We start from the raw sequence: 16,005 nt of genomic DNA, 5'->3' as shown, positions 1-16,005 counted from the left end.
CATGGTTGTTACCTCAGCTCCCATGGGTTTAGTTGTCTCCATGCAAGTTACACCCAAATCTATCTTGCTAGCTTTAGTTTCTCTCCTCTTTTCCTGGATTACACAATCACAGAACTGGAGAGTTGGAAGGGAAATCAGCAGCCATCTAGAGCAAAGGTCAGGAGACTTTGCAGCATATGGGCCATATCTGGCCCACTGTCTGGTTTTGTATGGCACATGAACTAAAGATATTTTTTAATGTAAAAACTATTCTTAGATTAAGGCCATAAAAACAGGCAACATCCAAATTTGGCCAGTGGGCCGTATTTTTTTGCCAACCTCTGACCCAGAGCATCTTGATAACAGGAAGGAATCTCTATTAAAATGTAACCAACAAGTGGTTGTTAAATTTTTTGTAACCTCTGCTTGAATATATTCAAGATGGGAGAACTCACTACTTATCAAAGAAACTGACTCTTTTTTTGTACAGATCTGTTGGCAATTTTTTTCTGGCATAAAACAAATTTTTTTTTCTTTTTGTAATTTATACCCATTGCTCCCAATTCTTTTTTTCTGGAAACTAAGAACATTTCTCATCCTTCCTTCACAGGTCAGTTCTTTATATACTCAAATACAGTCATCATCCCCCTATATTATTTCTTTTTCATCTAATAATAATAATAATAATAATATGATATGGAACAAGTCTCTTTTACCATTTTGTTTACCCTCTTCTGAGTACCTACTTTTTCTAAGTCCTCATTCCTCTAGAACTCTCTGATCCCTTTGACACTGTTCACCAAGGTCCTTCTTGAACTAGAATTGTAGACCAATCAAACTGCAGCTGAATCCTGATACAGACCCCATGTAGTGGGACTTATCCTCTTTGTTTGTTTGTTTTTTAAGGCAATGGGCTCAAGTGATTTGCCCAAGATCACACAGGTAAATATTAAATATCTGGGGTCAAATTTGAACTCAGGTCCCTCTGACTCCAGGGCTGGTGCTCTATCCACTGTACCACCTAGCTGTCGCTTTTTTGTTTTCTTTTGTTTTTGTTTTTGACATCCTCTTTAGATGACATTCTTTTCAAAGTTTTAGATCTTACTTGTTATTAATACTGGGTAGATGGTTGAACAAAAGCATCTCCCATTAGGTCTTTCAAAGAATAAATATTGGGCATGGACAGCTAAACAAATTTAAGGGATTTTGTAAAAAATCACTTTAAAATGTTAACAGAATTTTTCACACACAGTTAATCCTGAAATTGAGTATCATTTTATTGCTTGTTGGGTCAGAGTGGAAGAGGAGACACCCAGAGGCAGTGACACATCTGAACACAAGAACTTTAGCAGAAATGAATAATGTGCAAGTGAAATCATTGATTTGGGAACCATTTAATGCAGTTTTAGTTAAATTTAAAAGTATAGAATAACATGAGATCTGAAAAGAAAAATAGAAAGAAAATAAAAAGCAGGTGTAGATGAAGACAGAAAAAATGATCCAAATACATTTATGAAATTATTGTGGGAAAAGTGATCAAAAGAGAATCAAAGCACCAAAAATAATAGAAGATTAATTATATAATATCATATCAGTGAGTGGTGGGTTATGATTGGGGGAGAAAGTCACTGCTGACAAGAACAGCAAGAGTTGAGGACAGTTTTCTACAGGCTGGATTTAGAATGGACAAATCATTGCTATAGAAATATCAACCACAAAATGTGTGAAAACATTTTTCCCATACAAAATAATGTAGTTTTTCCAATAAAAGTTCCATATGTTGTCCAGTAAGGCAGTCATTGAAAATAGAAGCAAACACATTTAGCTTATAACCAGGAAAGAAATTATGGAAAGTAGTATTCATTCAATGGTAATATATTTTTTTTTAAAAAAAAATTGAAACAGTTATTTAAGCACAACTTCAGAACTGACATCATAAGTTGGCCAGAATAGTTTTCTTTGAACTATCATGATGGAATTTCCCAATTGGTAAAGAATTCATCAGCTTTCTGCAAGAATATTTTACACCTTAGAAGAATAGTTAATTCTCAATGTGCTTCACTATATACCCTCTGTGGCAATAAATTTGCCACATCTTTTTAATAAGCTGCTTTAATCATTTAAAATTAATATAGTATTTAAACATTTACAAAAAAGTACCCAATACACATAATGTAACAGTATTTTACCTCTTGGGTTGATACAGATGGAAATGATTGGACCAAATTTTTTTTTTTAGTCTTGGACCTACACAGGAAGTAATGAGTCTCTAAAGTCAAAAGACTTAGTTCCAAATGAACCTGTATGACCTCAGGAGAATCAATTAATTTCTGTTGGTCTTAATTCTCTTAAGCCAACACACATCTATTAAGTATTTACTATGTGCCATTCACTAAGTATTGGGAACACAAGTATAAACAGAAAAATAGTCCCTGACCACAAGAGGCTTCCATTCTAAAAGGGGAAATACAAAACCTAAAAGGAAACTAAAAGGATTGGTAGAGAGAAAGAAAGAGACATGATGGAGGAAATCTAGAAAGAGAGAAGTGGGGCCCAGAGAGGAATGAAGGGCTGGCTGGTCAAGATACTTTTTCCTAATAGTGCAGGTTCTGGGATAAATTAAACAATCGGGGTGGAAGGTACTTCCAATGTTGGATGGATAACTAAGGAGGGAATTTCTATTGTGTGAGGACGCTGCTGTGTCTAGTGAAGAAAGTTATCTAAAATGAAGGAATTGGATTATATTGCCAGTAAGATCTTTTCCAGATATAGAATGATGAACTTTAAGTGCTCCTACCTAAGAGTCATCCTCTGCAACATTTGTCTCTGGCATCTTCCATATACGCTTCATATAATATGCTAGGTATCTTTTTCTTGATCTTTTATCTTTAGTTTATTGTGCCTAGCACATTCTAAGCTCTTAATAAATTTTCCTCTCTTTCCCCCCTTCTTTCCTTCCTTCCTCTCTTCCCTCTTTCCTTCCTTCCTTCCCTCTTTCCCTTCTTCCTCCCTTCCTCCCTCCCTCCCTTCCTTCCTTCCTTCCTTCCTTCCTTCCTTCCTCCTTCCTCCTTCTTCCTTCTTCCTTCTTCCTTCTTCCTTCTTCCTTCTTCCTTCCACTGCATAAATATGGGTGGATTCTGAAGATTCTTGCTGAATTGCCAGTCCCCCCTTTTCTAGTCAAGCGTTTCTTTGATGACTTCCTTTATACTACTTCTGTACAGTTTGTTTGAGATGATCATGTTGTGTCACTTTCAGATTCTAATCTGAAATTGTGAGTATTTTATGATTCTTTACAATATGATACCACTATAAGAATTCTTTTGGTAAAAACATGGACAGAACATTTTGTTCTGGAAAAAGCTTAGGAACATTAAAAGCACTGAACAATTTCCTAGTTAAAGTCTAACTCCTGCTCTTTTTTGTATTTCTTTCTAGATTCAGATTATCTATCTGAGATGTCTAACACCTATAGATTTCCAACCCACCTCCACAAATTCCCTTTTTTATTTGACTAATAAGCAATCATAGAAACAAATATATACACATTGACCATGTCTGAAATACACACACACACACACACACACACACAGACAACTTTGCACCTCAATTTCATTACCTCTGCAAAAGTATACTTTAACATCAGGATTGATTAGTCCTGGATTGATGGAGTCTTGATGAGTCATTTCTTATGATTGATTTTTTTCAGAATTGATTTCCTTAATATTACTGTTTTCATTGTATAAATAGTTCTTTGGTTCAACTGAGTTCACTCTTCATCAATTCATACAAGATTTCCCAGGTTTCTGTGAATCTGTCTCTCATCACTTCTTACAAATTACCAATATTCACTTACATTTACATACCATAGTAGTGGTGACAAACAGATAACTTTGCTTTATCCCTGATCCTACCAGGAAAAATTCTAGCATTTCTCCATTACAAGTAATGTTAGCTCTTGATTTTAAGAAGATACTATTCATTATATTAGAGAAATATCCATTTATTAATAAAATTTTAAGCAGAAATTGATATTGTATTTTATTAAAACACTTTTCATCTGTTGACTTTTTGTTTATAGTAGTCTCTACAACATTCATAATTTTCTTAATATTAAATCAAGTTATGAATCCAACCTAATCATAATGTATAATATTTTTTTACCATGTTGTTATCTCTTAGAGCATTTTTTAATCAATGCTTTTGAATCCATAGTTCTTAGAAATATTGGGTTTGATTTTATTTCTCTACATTAATTTTCCTTGGTATTGGTATTAGTACCATATTAGTTTCAGAGTGTTCTTTTTCTCTTTTTCGAACATTTTATGCTATATTGGAGCTAATTATTCTTGAATGTTTGATGAAATTCACTTGTAAATCCATACTAGTCTGTTTTTTTACTAGTTCATTTTTAGCTTGAATTCTTTGATGTCTCTGATATTGATTTATTTAACTTTTTTATTTATCTTTTAAATCTGTGTATTTTAAATTTGTAAATTTCCATCTGTTTATTTTGTCACTTTTTTGGTATTTAATTGTGCAATATTGTTTTCAAAATATCTGTTATTCTTTGCTCAATTTTTGTGAATTTTACTTTTACTTTTCCCTCCTACACTATCTCTTTCTTCTTGAAAACTGTTTTATCTTTTTTAGTCCTTTGGACAATTTAATGTATTTCTGTACCAAATTCAATTGAAGGTATATTCAACTATCCTTTTCCCAGTTCAGATAACAATAAAAGGTTCTTGAAATATTCACATCCCCTCTGCTTATAAACTCTTCTTCTCAGGCTCCCACAATCATGAGAAAAAGTAAGTTCTTCCCCATTTGTTCATAGTACATTCAATTTCCTCTACATTTTAATTCCTTTCTCAGAACCAACAAAACAAGACAAAATTGAGTCCAGACCCTCTGTTGATCTTTACATCCTTTATGACTCCCAAGATGCTGGCATTTTTTTAGACTACTTGTTTCTTCTATTTCCTATTGAAATATCACCAGGAATTTTTTTAAAAAATAATTTTATTAAAAAAATTTCTTAAAAATTTTCTCTGTTAAGATTTTATATACATATAAAATACAAATAAAATAATATGAAATATCTATAATATCTATTTTAAACCTAGAGACTGGATTATGGCTTTGAAATTCTTGGGGGTAAGTATTTTTCTTTGCTTTCTGATTTTAATAGATCGTGATTTTTTGTAATATAATTTCTGGGGTTTTTTCTTTGGTCATGGTTTTTAGGGAGTCCAGTGAATATTATCATCTCCCTTCAACTTGTTTTCCAGATCAATTATTTTTGATATAGCTATTTAATGTTTTTTCCTCATTTTTAATCTTTTGATTTTGTTCTATCATTTCTTTCCATTTTGTAGAATCATTGATTTCTGTTTGTTCTATTTTTCCAAGAGTCTACAAATTGAGTCATATTTTCCCTTCTGTTTTAATTTATTCTCCTTCCATTTTTCCCTTGAGAGCTTTAATTTTATTGCTTAAATTATGTAATTTCTTCCCTTATCTGGAACTCTCCTTGTACTTGTTCCTTGGGGTCACCTCTTGGGGTTCTTTTAACTCATTGTATTTCCTCGTTGTTTTTTGGAGTTCACTTTTGTTTACTTATGTCTTTGACTCAAGTTTTAAATCCAGTTTTAAGCACAGTCCTGACACATAGTAGGTACTTAAATGGTTCTTGAATTGAATTGATTTGAAAGTTCCTGGATTAGGATTGTGGGCCAGAGGTGGTCTTCACCCTGGATGAACTCAAGGATTGGCAAATCCTTATTTGGTGTTATTCCGTTGGCGTTGTGCATACCACTGCCTTCTTATAATTCTGGGTGGGTGTGGGGGACCAGGGTTGTCCCTCTGTTGAACTCTTGGTTTTTTCCTTTTTCTACTGATGACCCAAATGTGGTTGCTGGCCTCAGCCCCATCTCTGCCTCTTATCCTTACATGGTCCTCAAGTGGGAATTGATTCCAACCGCATCTCCCTTCTTCTGCTAAGCTTGGCCCTGCCTGCTGGTGTAGTTCCAATGGGAACATCGACTTTAGGTCTCTTGGAGGACTTTAGATCTCTTCCTCTTGCCTGATCCTATTCCCCTGGGCATTGGTTTTCCAGGGTCTGGCTCCATCCCCTATAGTGATGCTGGAGACCAGGACTTGCTCCAGATCCCATTTACCAGAATTTTCGCTGTAAAATTTATAGTTATTGACAATTCACTTATTCCCTGTAACTATTGATTTATTTTAACTCTAATGTTTTCAAGGCCAAGAATGTTGTGAGGGGTGTGTGTGTGTGTGTGTGTGTGTGTGTGTGTGTGTGTGTGTGTTAGACTTGGTTGATTTGAGAGCAAATTTAAGAATAAGATTAAAGAAGTTAATATTTCTCAAACCTATACCAGTCTTGGTGATGGTCTTGGTGATGATCATGGTGATGGCCTTGGTGATGACTATGAAGGTCTCTATTGGTTGTTTCTTAGATCTCTTTAGAACCTGATATGAATTGATTTTGATTTGTTAAATTTGTGAAAAAGCTTTCTTTATTTTGAGATATGAGAGGCTCTCACAGTGAGCACATGCTGAGATTTCATCTTCCCCAATTGAATAGCCAGAGAGCAATGAGAATTGCTTTTATATAGAACATCTATATTTTTATTTAGGATGCTTATATAAAATGTAAACATATATAACTTATATAATTTATATTTTTTATAATTTATATATGTAATTTATAAAGAATATATAAAATGTATACATATATAATCTATAGAATTTAGATAGTATACTTAAAGTAGAAGACTACCATCTCATTTGATCTTTACAATAACTCTGAGTTACTATCTATTATATATTACGTATACTATTATTATTATCTGTCTTTTATAGATGAAGAAACTGAGACTGGAAGGAATTAAATGACTTGATGTGGGTCACACAGTGATTAAGTTTCTGAAGCAGAATTTGAACTCAGATTGAGTGCTTTCCCACAATGCTTCCTAGTGCCTAACTGGTAGAAAGAAGATGAATTTGTAATCTGAGGATAAATCCTGGGTTTGCTTCATAGGGCCTGGGGAACTTTGGCAAGGCTCCTCCTATTTCTAGGCCTTTTTCTCCTCATTAAAATGAGTTGGTTGGACCAGATTATCATTAAACTCTCTTCCGGCTCTAAGGCCAGCAAACTACAGTAAAATGAGTAGATTGTACTGAAAGGAGCCAATTATGGCTAAAATTATTTCATGATGTGTCAAGGTTGCCTGCTATAAATAGTAAGTCAATATGGGCAAAGACTGGAAACTAGAATGCCATTTTTCTCCAAAATGTTTGACATTTCACATTAGGAGTCATATAAAAGGAAAATTGTATGGTATGAGGAAAATATGTACTTGGGAAGCCTTGGTGGAGAAAAGACAACATTTGGAAGAAAAATTTTCCCTTATATTTCCTAAACTGTGTCATTCACAGAAAAGGGATTCTCCTCTCTTACCCATCAGAATCTTTTCTTTTTAAAGAAGAGATGGAAGGACTAAACCAAACCAAAGGTCCTACTATGGAGAGCAGAAAGTGCCATCTTTAGGAAGCTGTTCTTCCTCCAACTCCATCCATGCAGGAACAATCCTATGATGACATTTCCAGTGTGTTTCCTTTGGATGTCATCGATGATGGCTCTTCCAGGCAGAGCTATTTTTAGAACTGGAATCTTATGTATGAATTTCCCACTTGCATGTGAGATACAACCAGGTGCCACATTCTAAAGTTTGAAAAGACTAGAGGGTCAAATGTAAACATGTGTATATGTATCATTTCTTAGTTTGATGTGGATAGAGGTGGGAGTCATCTGTGTATTATTGAACCACTGTGATTTCTCAGTGAAATGAGAATTCCCATCTAATAAGCCAACAGGTGGGTTCAGGTCAAGATGAATTATAATATCACTTTTAAATCTGAGTGGTCATATTCAGGTCTCATGACTATATTTGGAGTGGGTGTTTCCATGTATTTTTCAGAGCTGGGAAAATTTTGAGTAGGGTTTGAAATTCTGCCACTTCATTTTGGCCAAGAGACAATTTTAAAAACACATTTTCCTCAACATAACCAAAACCCCAAAGATGGAAGAGAAAATGCCCATTTATTAGTGTCACTAGATATTGATTCAAGTGTCTTCCAGAGACAGTAGATTATTGAATATGGTTCATTTAAGGTGTGAGTCAAGATGGATTTTTATATGTGGCAACTTTCAGAAGTCAAAGTTGTTTATAATTATAATATCTTTCCATATTAAAATATTTCACATGTGAAGCTGAATGCAGCTTATGTTTTGATGCTAACTACTTAAGCAATCAATAAACTTTTATAAAAGGTCTGGCATGTGTCTGATACTGTGTTATATAGAATATTATAATATTTTCTCCTATTTATAATTAAAATTATACATTTAATTTTTATTTATCTTTGTTAAATATTACATGATATATTTATACATAAATGTTTAAATGTTATATAAGCATACAAAATATATAGTATAGAAATTGTTATTATATGAAATATGTTAATTAGATGGGGAGAGAGAACCAGTATTTATCCATCTTCATATAACCATACATCATCTATCTGTCTGTCCAACCATCCATCCATCCATCCATCCATCCATCCATCCATCCATCCCATATCCAATTCTGATGAGGTCTTTGACCTGTTCATCCTCCTGAGGCAAGCTGGTAGCTACCTGCTCCCTGAAGACTTACCATATTAATGTTGAATTTAGTGCACACACCCAATTGACTTAACCCACTGCAACTCAGAATTCCTGAGATCCACCAGCTACAGTCTTCCTGGTGGTACCCTACCACATTTGGCTTGAGATAATATTTTTAAAGCACTGTGTAAGCTTTAAAATGTCATGTGTGTTTATGGTGATGATGATGATAATCCAATATTAATAATTCCTCTTCCTCTCTTCCTTTCAAATGATTCTTTGAAAGAAATAATGATATCAACTCTAATATATGACAGATTGCTACTTATTTAAGTATTACTGAGCACGATTAATGTAATAATGATTAATTTCTCTAATTATTGTCTTTCATTCACATTTTCATGCTACCCTTAAAATAGATATTTTCAACATATACTGGGGCATCTATGAGTGAAAATTTAGGAACCTATGATAATATTGAAATTTTTAAAAGATGTTTTTTTGAAAGAAGACATTATGAATAAATCCAAGTGTTTGATCTTTTAAAAAAATTTTCAATAGGACCTGAGTGGGAGGGCCTTGAGGACCTTGGTACCAGTTATGACAACTTTGAACAACAGTTGAATGAGACAATGAGGCGACGGAGACACGCCGGGGACGATGATCACAACATTGAAGTGCTCTTAGGAGTGGATGATTCTGTTGTCCGCTTCCATGGCAAAGAACATGTTCAAAACTACCTCCTCACCCTCATGAACATTGTGAGTATCTATTTTTTCCCAAGTTCATTTTGTATTTGGAGCCCTCCTCTCTCACTGTTTTGGAACTCTACCCCTCTTGTTGACTGTGTGAATGCTTATCTTTCATTGAAATCTAGCTATTGAAGCCTAGACATAGAAAAATGAAGTGAGAGAATAGGCAAGAGGGTTTCTAATAGGTTTCCCAGCAGTGAGAATTTGAAGATAGGAGATGACATTTCTTCAAAGGCAGAGATTGCTATTCAAAAGGAGGTATCTTGGATCAGGGCAGGAAATGGGATTTTTTTTTAATTTCATTCTGGTGAAGATCCATGACTTACTCGATTTTTTGCCTATCTGCCATGAATACTAGCTTAAATGATAAAATCATTCTTCCAATCCCAATATTTGCTTATGAAAAAGTAAAATATTTGCATGATGATGATATAACAAGAGACTTTATATTTTTTTTAAGGTTTGCAAAGTTCTTCATATATATGTTGTTTCATTTAATTCTCATAGCAATCCTGGGGGATAGGTGCACTTATTACCCCCATTTTATAGATAAAGAAACTGAGATTCAGAGAAGCTAATCTTAGATTAAGCCTAGGATCCCACAGCTCATGAGTATCTAAGGCAGGATTTGAATCAGGTTCCAGTGATCTAGTTTCTAAGTTCAGTGACTTTTTTTCTCAGCCCTCCTCCTTACTGACTTTCTATAACTTCTGATAGTGAAGCGTTCTCTATTCCTAGATCAAGGTTTCATCACTTGGGGTCCTCAAGAGGTAGATTTCATAGACTTCAGGGGAGTCATGAACTCAGATGGGAAAACATTGTATCTTCTGTTTCAGTGGTTTTTGTTTTCCATTGTAATCTTTATATTTTATTTTCCTCTCTTAAGATCTTTATTTTGAAGAGAGGTCCATAGACTTCACCAGACTGCTAAAGGATATACAAGACAGGAAAAAAAGATTAGAGACTGTTCTTGATAAATGCTCTCTTCTTTCTCTGGAGTGTGGTGACATTCCTCAAGGAAAGAGAGGAGAATGGAACTAACATCCTCTCCATTTCTCCCACCTAGTGCATTGGTCCAGGCTCTGTCCTCTCAAGCAGTCTAGTGCTCACTGAGGGAATGGGTCCAACCCTCGCCATCCCTTCTCCTTCATAGGACTTGAGCCAGACAAATAGTTCCAATCAATCAAAGACTTCACTCCTAAGGAGAAAGGGTTCCTCAGCAACCACATCTTGATTTGCTCTCTTTAAATCCTTGTTATTTTCCTCTGGGCTCAGGGGAGAAATAACAATAATTCAAATGTTGAGTCCAGCTAAAACTCATGTCCAAACTTTAGATAATATCTCCATCAAGGAAAAGCAATAAACAAATTCAAAGTTCAGTGAATCATCATTGTATTGAACTGTCTGTTTGGCAGGATAAGAATTTGCAAGGGAAAGCCAAATATTTTGGTTTGATTACAGTTGTTAGTGCTGAGAAAAAAAATGAGCACTTTCCTCTGAAACTGAATATACTTAGGGAAATGCAAATACATTTTCATTTGCTTAAGGAATACTGTTTTTATACCTGAAATCCATGATTTGTCTTGACAACAAAAGTATAAAAAACACCCTAATAATTAATTTTCTGCTGGTATTAGCTAGCATGTTAACATGCATGTCCATGTTCCCTTCTCATGAATGAACCTCTTACTCCTTCTGAGATCCTGTGGAAATTGTTTAAATGTAAGGTCACTTTCCTTTATCATTCAGTCTACTTCTGGGTTTTCTCTGTTGCCAACCAACAATCAAATCTAAAATATTGATTGAATGTGCAATATAGAATACAATCTGTTAGATTCTTTTCCTGAACATTTCCTTGTCTAAAAAGTTTTTGGATTCTTTAAATGATAAGGAAAAGATATAATTAACAAATAATTTTCATTATAACTTATTTCACTCCTCAAAATTGGAAATGAAATAATACCTTTCAAGGTTCACATCAAATGCTACATTTTCCACTGAGTCAAAAATTTTTTACTTTCATTAGATTATATTCTCTATGATCATTATTACAGATTTCTTTTAGGACATTGAACTTCTTTTTCTTGCTAAGTTCCATGAGGAAAGGGGCCCTCTCTGTGTCACCCCAACATCTAGTGCAGTGATATACACATAGCTCTTTGCCAGCTCTCCACCTCCAGAGAAAGAATCGATGGAGTCTGAATGAAGATTGATTCATACTAATTTTTTTTTTACTTTTTTTTCCTTGGGATTGTTTGTGCTTGTATTTTCTTTTACAATATGACTAATATGGAAATATGTTTTGCATGACTGCACTTATATAATCTACATCAAATTGCTTGCTTTCTCAGTGAGGGAGGGGAAAGGGAGTGTATCTGAAACTCAGCATTTTAAAAAAATAAATGAAAAATATTATATATATATATGTATAATTGAGAAAACACCAAAATATTAATGTAATAAAATAATTCTCTGCTAAATAAATCACAAATCTGGTTAAAAAATTAAAAGGTTGATTTTTTAAAATTGATGTTAGTTCTTTCTCCATCAAAGTTTTCCAGGAAGCATTCAAGGCAAAAATATCACAGACTTAACCTTAGCAATGCAATGGTATAATACATCTAGTTTTGTAGATAAAGCTCTTTATAATTGTTATAGTCTCACATTACCTTTCTTGACAATGAAAGACTTGTGAGAAATGTACAATTTTCTAATCATGTTTGAAGGACTTTTCTACCCTTTTTGTGATATTAATTTGAAACTATCATAAATGGTTTCCACACTTAGGTAAAACCATCTCAAAAGATTGGTTGAATAAGTTGAGTTTAACTGATAGCCTTCAAAACCATCAGTGAGTTGGGGGAGTGTCTACCCCAAGCATGTGAAGACCCATAGCAGAATGGATGGATGGGAACAATTCATTCTAACAACCATAAAGGTAGTTGAAGTAGGACTGTGGAACACTTAGAGCTTGGTTAGACATCAAAGACACCAAGATCATCTACTTCATCCTGGGCCATTGCTAGTCACCTTGATTTTGGTCCTATCCCTCAACTCCAATGACTGAAAAGGAGAGTGAATCTGATAATTTTATGCAGCTCTGCCTCAACAAGTCAAGATATCATCCTATCATGTCATTGATCCTTTTCAAAAACAAAGGATGAACAATTAGCAAGTACTGTTAAAAATCCATGGAGACCTTCACAAAATAATATCTCGCAATTCATATAATAAATATACCAATATGAAAATATAAAATATTTTAAAAACAAGTTTATAGATGCTAAGTTAAAGCCTCTGATTTATTAGTAACAAATAATATTGATATCTAGTTAATGCAATGGATCGAACACTGACACTGGAATTCATAAGAACTAAGTTCAAATCCAGCCTGATACACTTAATAGTAATGAAGTCTCTTAACTTCTGCTTCTCCCAGTTTCCCGACCTGTAAAATGGGAATAAGAGCACCTATTTCAGAAGGCTGCTATGAAGAGCAAATGTAGTAATATTTATAAGGCACTTTTCACTTATCACAATTCCTTAATCAATGCTTATTCTTTTTTCAATAATGACAATTAATTAGATATCACTTATTGTCTCATTTTATCCTTTAGAATCATTTTCTAGCCTGAAGTTATTATAGACCTGGAATGGACCTAGGAAGTCTTCTAGTCAGGATGCCTCATTTTAAAACTGAGGAAACCATAGAGATCAGAATGGTTAAGTGATTATCCCAGGATCACACAGATTATCAGTAGCAGTTAGAATTTGAACTCGGGTCTCAAGTCTCTAAATTCGGTGCCCTTTCCATAAGACCATTCTTTCACTTTTTCCTTTTACTATGTCCACATGGTATTTAAAATTTTTCTAGAAGAAACAAGACCTGAGCAGCCAATCAGAAAGACTACTTTTTGCCCTTTGAAAATAGTCATACAAAACAGGTCACATTGTCCTGCCAGGGAAATGTCCTGGGAGAAATTGTCCTTTCTGGGAACAAACTTGGAAGGAGTTTTCATTTCAAGGAAAAAGCCTTTGGAGAAATACTTGATAGAGTTCTCTCTCTCTCTCTCTCTCTCTCTCTCTCTCTCTCTTTCTTTCTCTCTCTCTTTCTCTCTATCACACACACACACATCATTGGCAGTCTCTTCCAATTTAAGGTCATCTGAAAATTGAATTAATGTTCTGTTTACCCCCCGTTTTTGTCTGGATATTTAATAAGGAGCCTGAGTTGAACCTTGGTCCTCTCAGAAGAATTCTATCTCTTGTCTAGTGAGTTGGTTAAGTAGGACCTGGATTTTCAGCTAAATCATGTTTATTGATAAAATTTGTGAGTCCTCTATTCATATATATATATGTATGTATATATATTCTCTCCACCCACCAGGATATTTTCAGCCCATCCTTGACAATTCAACTAGATACATTCTTCTGGTTTCTCCTGTTTCAATGTTTTCTTTTGTTCCAATACTCTCTCCTGTTTCCATACTCTTACCTATTTTAATATTTTCTTCTCTAGGACAAAATTGTATCTCTAACCTATTCCTTCTTTTTATTTGGAGATGACTTTCAATCTTTGATGTCAGGATGTCAGGATGACTTTCAATCTGTGATGAATTTTCCACTCTTTCTTATTTTCTGATTTCTGTCTGAAGACAGAAGGTAGAAAAATAATGAAGACTTTATCTATATATTTTCTCCTCACACTCTTTATTTCCCCTCACACTCTTCAAGACATTTTTTTCAGTAATCAATCTCTTAGGTTTTCTAAACTTTGAAGTGTCAGGTTAATCACTGAATAATAATAATAGGAAGGAAGGAAGGAAAAAAAAGAGGAAGAAAAGAGGGAGGGAAGAAGGAAGGGAAAAAAGAAAAAAGAAAGGAAGGAATCTAAGGAAAGGAAGGACAGAGGTATTGATATTTCCCTTACTTTTTACAGATATTTTTAAACAAAAGTACCCCAAGATAGATTTGCTAAGACACTAAAAGACCAAATAAAAAACTTGATGCAAATCATTGATACTAATTCTACTATCATATACTATATGAGCCTGTGAAATATAGGATATTGTTGTTTGAAGTGTTATTTTCTGAAAATGGAAATTTCTTTTATTGCTCTTTTTCTAATTGGATGACCGTGAGAAATAATTCTTCTTCCCCAGTTATATCTATATGCATTCCTTTTTCTTTCATAGCTGTCCCTATGACTCAACTTTTTATTCTACTGAGCTTTAGTTGATAAAAACTTTTAATGTCTTAAAAAATTTATCTTGTGGAAACTTTTTTTAAAAAATTGTAAACAGTAGGGGAAAATGCAAACCCTCTCTCTCTCCCTCTCTCCCTCCCTCCCTCCCTCCCTCCCTTCCTTCCTTCCTTCCTTCCTTCCTTCCTTCCTTCCTTCCTTCCTTCCTTCCTTCCTTCCTTCCTTCCTTCCTTCTCCTTAAGTGATTTGATGATTTGATGTATTTAAGCCCCTGACTTGTTATTTCTGTATAGGTGGATAAGGCATCCTACAGGAAACACTTTATGAAGTGACAATTTTTAAGGGATTTTGGACCATATTTCCTTAAAATAACGAGTTTCAAAAATCCTGAAAGCTCTATTCACACTGAAGAAAAATTCCTCAGTTAGTTGAAATTTCAGTAATTTCTTGTTAGATTAACCTTTGGTGAGAGAGACTCAGGGACCAGTGTAATCTCTCACTGCTAAACTAGGATTATTTTGCTTTGGCTTAAGATCCCATAACCATGGGATTTTGGAGTTGGAATGAACTTTAGAAGACATCTAGCCTAGGACTTGCAACAAGTGCTCATCCATCCTCCCTCTGGAAATGCTAAATGAAAGCCAATCCACTGCCTTCTGGCACTTCTGATTGTACTTTGGATACCTCTCAATTTTAGAAAAATTTTCCTTACATCCAGACAAAAATCTGCTTTTCCACAACTATCTTCCCATTACTTCCAGTTCGGAAGGCAAAGCAGAAAGTTTTAATCCATCAAATACTCAGTGCTATCATGGTTCCACATTCCCTTGTCTCCTTTTTGAAGCTTGTTTTTTTAAAATTGTATTTGAATTAAAAATTCATCAACAAACTTGAATATTTTCATAGATAAAAAAGTCCAGAAAATGATTATACAACTTGCTTGACTTTGCCATTCCATTTTTTTCTTCTGCTTACTTAAAATATTTGATTTGTTGTTTATTCTTTTTTTAAACTTTGTATCATAATCACCACTCCTCCTCTTCCCAACCAAGTCTCCCTTGTCCTCACACAAGTAAAAGCCCTTGTTGAGCTTTGTCAAGCAAAAATATCTTTAAAAGGTCATCTCATTCAACATTTACACTTTATCACCTCTCTATAAGAGATGTAAGGCATTCTTCTTTAGTCTTGAATTTCTCTGAAGACATGTTTTTCTTGGTCATTTCTTATGATAATAATATTCCATTCATTCATGTATAATAGCTCTAGTTTTGTTTCCAGTTCTTTAGTACCAAAAAGAGCTCTAAAAATTCTTGTGCATATGTATCCTCTTTCTCTTTGATCATTCTTGGGTGTTTGCTTAGGAATTGTATCAATTATATAGT

General features: G+C 34.2%; 1 protein-coding gene across 1 annotated transcript in view; it reads left to right on the top strand.

Moving 5' to 3' along the window:
• ADAMTS3 (ADAM metallopeptidase with thrombospondin type 1 motif 3) overlaps window positions 1-16,005 on the top strand; it is a 296,116-nt gene that overhangs the window by 207,895 nt on the left and 72,216 nt on the right. The window contains exon 5 of the mRNA XM_074228436.1: window positions 9,230-9,429. Within this exon, the coding sequence (XP_074084537.1) occupies window positions 9,230-9,429 (200 nt within the window). The remainder of the gene's footprint in view (window positions 1-9,229; window positions 9,430-16,005) is intronic.

This window comes from Macrotis lagotis, chromosome 3 (genome assembly GCF_037893015.1).
Source record: "Macrotis lagotis isolate mMagLag1 chromosome 3, bilby.v1.9.chrom.fasta, whole genome shotgun sequence".
Lineage (NCBI taxonomy): Eukaryota > Metazoa > Chordata > Mammalia > Peramelemorphia > Peramelidae > Macrotis > Macrotis lagotis.
This window is presented reverse-complemented; position numbering and strand designations above follow the sequence as displayed.